This window comes from Liolophura sinensis, chromosome 7, assembly GCF_032854445.1.
Source record: "Liolophura sinensis isolate JHLJ2023 chromosome 7, CUHK_Ljap_v2, whole genome shotgun sequence".
NCBI lineage: Eukaryota > Metazoa > Mollusca > Polyplacophora > Chitonida > Chitonidae > Liolophura > Liolophura sinensis.
Window position 1 is genome coordinate 32,280,464 of NC_088301.1, and position 3,988 is coordinate 32,284,451.

General features: G+C 42.8%; 1 protein-coding gene across 1 annotated transcript; it reads left to right on the forward strand.

Annotated features, from left to right (window-relative positions):
• The first annotated feature begins 252 nt into the window (after positions 1–252).
• On the forward strand, positions 253–3,988 carry LOC135471429 (uncharacterized). Its single transcript, XM_064750661.1, has 2 exons — positions 253–1,490; positions 2,165–3,988. The coding sequence occupies exons 1-2, from the start codon at positions 417–419 to the stop codon at positions 3,788–3,790; spliced, it is 2,700 nt and encodes an 899-aa protein (XP_064606731.1). The 5' UTR covers positions 253–416; the 3' UTR covers positions 3,791–3,988.

Sequence of the window (3,988 nt, forward strand, 5' to 3'; positions counted from 1 at the left end):
TAGTGACGGCCAATATTTGATCAGACCCAAACTTCCAGCCATCAACAAATTAGTGTTAGCGCTAGAGGTTCATCAGCGGTTAAAGCACAATTCAGGTCACATCTCATTATCATGCAGTCACTTTCAGTAATTACTCAGCAGCTAATGGCTGTTGCAGACTGCGGCATTTGAATACCACTGATATTAAATGTTTAACTGTCAGCCGCATTCGGAGATCCCTGCCTGCAACAGTGAGCTTGTGACATACACGAGTTAATTTGGGCCGCTACGTTTACTGCTATTTTTTGTTCACAGTAATGGATGGATATAAATTACCCAGTTCTGGGTTTGCCATTACAGGCTGATACCATAGTATCTGACACAAAGCTTCGTGCATTCAGCAAGGAGTTGAGCGAGTCACTCATCAGTCTGTAAACATGCCACAGTATCTAACAGACATAACAGTGTTCTGCGTATTTTTGCTTACTGGCAGTTGTGTCCATGGCAATAACTTTACCACCATTCCATCCGTAACTTTGCCAGTCAGAAACTTGTATATTCCTGCGCTATTTCCACCATCATTGATATATTTCGTCAATGAATCTTTAACCGATTTGGATACTCTGATAGAGGCTAACAGTTTTGCGTGCGGTAGATACTCTTTCTGTAATTCCACATATGGAGGGTACGAGCGTTCACTACCTTGTGCGAAGTGCGAGCCTTGTGAGTGTGATTCTCTGTGCCATGATTTCGGGGATTGCTGTGCCGATCTGGGTGGAACACAGAAAACCCAGTCCATTCCCTGGACGTGCGTGAAGCGGCTTGACAAGTCCATGGGGATAGATATGAATTCTTATGCGTTCATGGTAACTTCCTGCACAGAGGCTGGCAACAGACCTGGAAACACCAAGAACAACAAACGTAAATGCGAGCAAGCCACTGAAACCAACATCGACGAGATGACGCCAGTCACTGATGTCCTCACCAATGTCACCTACAGGAACCGTTTCTGCGCTGCCTGTTATGACGTCACTAACATTACACTGTGGAGACTTTCAGTTGAGTGTCAGGTAGGAGCAATTCATGTGACAGGTGTGTCTAGAGAAGAACTTGCTCGACGGGTTCTGATGTCGGATAAATGTATCGTCAGAGATGTACGCCCGCCAGATGTCTACGTCAGACCCTGTTACAGCGCCTACTTCAGCACCTGTGACGTCAGTCTCCGTGGTAATTACAGTAGTGTGAGCGAGAGACTGTGTTACTCATCGTCTGGAGCTCCTGTAACTATAAACCAGGAGACTTACCGTAACGTATTCTGTGCTCTCTGTAATGGTATTGTGCTTGACCGTTATTGTACATTTTTTGAAATTGAATTTGCTCCATTTCCAAGATATCATGGATTAAACGTCCTCCTAGATCTTAACCCCAAATCCTCTGACCAAGCTACAGGAAAAGACAACTCTCTCTTGAATGACTCGTGTCAAACAACTGAAACATATGACCCCCTTACGGTAAGTATTTGTTTAGACAAAACCATATGCTTCTTTTTGACTTCAAAGATATGAAACATTCCTGGAACTTCATTACACGATTTTATAACATGAAATACTGCTGTTGATGATTAATGAGTTACAGTGTTAGGCCATTGTCTTGGTGTCTTTCAGTGTTATACCATAATTTGATGCTGACGATTATCGCCTTCCAGACGCCATTGAAACACCTGAGCTATTCCACTTGAAGAAAATATAAGGAAAAATAATAGTCATCTGATAATAAATCTATATCTAAAATATATATCTAAAATACATTCTCCTCCTTTAAAAACTTTTCTTCCACAAATTTAAATGCATTTGAATTTTAGGATGGGCGTGTTGGGCGCCGCTGATGATGCCACTGGCCAACCGTGTTGATTCTACACAATATATTTACAATCAAGACATAGCACTAAATAAATTGTCTCTCAATGTACATTACATACTGTGTAATTATAATATTGTCAAAACGAGAGACGAGATGTGCAAAGTGCAGCCAAAGATTGGGAGACAAAGATTAACCTGTTGACAACATTTTCAGTTTAGCCTCAGGGCAAACAGGTTGAATACCGTTGACCTTCAGACACAAGTTCTTTAACCAGACCACTTGTCACCCACAGCATACTTATCTTTTCACGTTTTTTTTTCTTCAGGAAAACTGTCTGCCTACGAAGTGTCCGCCAAGACATGTTTACACTGATGGAGTTTGTCAGCCTGTGTACGTAACAGCAGACGCTCAGGGTTATGAACTGTTATTGAAAGTGACCCTTTCCCCGCCCCTGGACAATGGTCATCTTCAAGATCTCGTCACAACCTACGTGGACGAAATGAAGGAAGAATGGCTGGAATATCGACCATTTCATCTTTTCTACGCTGAGTATCGTGAAATTCTCATCAACGGTACCGCTACCCCCGATGACAACAACGCTGAGCGCGCGTTGGGGTTCTTTCTCAACATTACTCTCGCTCCATCATCAGCTGACAGTTTATCTGACACTGAAGATAAGCTCCGCGCCCTCGAGAATCGTCTGAAAGGTTTGACCGTAGGTGGGCAGAATGTCAGCTTACATACAGAACCTGTCAATTGTTTGGATTCTATGTCAGAAGATACGCCTGGTCTTCTGGCTCAAGAGGCCCTACCCGCAAGCTTCAAGATTTGTCTGCATAACGAATGTACATTTGAAATCATCCCATTATTCAATACTCTAAACTGTCCCCAAATAGAAGTGAACCTTTCTGGCATCGAGCATAGTTACGATGAACACAATTTAACTCTGTATATCAAGAATACCTTTGTCAAGTTGAACAGAACATCCTATCTATATTGTAACGATTTGCTGAAACTTTGCGCGACTGCAGTGTCTGATATACAACAACAACTTAACAAAGTCAGCGGTGAGGTCCTTGGTCTGATCTCCATCATCTGTCTGAGTCTCTCACTTGTGTGGTTGTTGTTAACTTTCATCATTTTCTGTCTCCTTCCACAACTACGAACACTACCAGGTAAAAACACTATGGCACTTATACTACATCTGTTTTTTGCTCAGTTATTGTTCCAAGCCGGTATTGACGGCACAGACGATGTCACAACATGTAGGGTGATTGGTGTAGTCATACACTACGCTTGGCTGGCCACATTTGGCTGGATGGCCGTCAGCGCTTACCACATGTATGCTGCCTTCACCAACATGTCGGTAATCAGCAGCGCCGGGTCAAAGACGGGGCATGGTAGAGCTTTGTTCAAATACACATGCGTGAGTCATTTGCTAGCTCTAATCTTCGTGTCCGGCTGCCTCGGTTATAATCTAGCCACCTCCTCTGGGGAGACATTTGGGTATGGACGAAAGAAGTGTTTTATAGACGTGCCATTTGATATTGGTCTTTTTTTCGCTCTGCCCCTGGCAATAATATTGGCTTTCAATACACTTTGCTTCGTAAAGACCGTGCTGGCAATCCGAAGTGTCCCGGACATGAAATCTGTCAAAAACAGAGCTAACAAAACTCACCTGAACGCCTACTGCCGCTTATCCGTGCTGCTGGGTTTTACTTGGGTGTTTGGCTTCGTCGCCTCTGCCCTTCAAAGTGATGTCTTCTGGTACCTGTTTGTCATTCTGAATGGTCTCCAGGGCGTGTTTATAGCTCTGGCATATTGTGCCAACAAAAGAGTCATAGACATGCTTAAAACAAGGTTCAAACCGTTGCCAGTTTCTACAGTGTCTCAGTCAACCAATGTCACGAACTCATCTTCTCCCATTCACATCCAGTCGTCTAAGATCTGAAAGAAAGAAGGAAAATCACGTCTTTGGGTCAAGGTTTCTAAGATATGATGAAAGCAGACAGCAACCACTTTGAGTTGAGCTGTTTCTTATGGGATAAATCCCCATTGACAATTAATTCGTCACCATTACATGTAAACAGACAAATTTGTTGACTTATATGATTTCTTTCTTTTTAATATTAAATTGCTTTGTTATTTA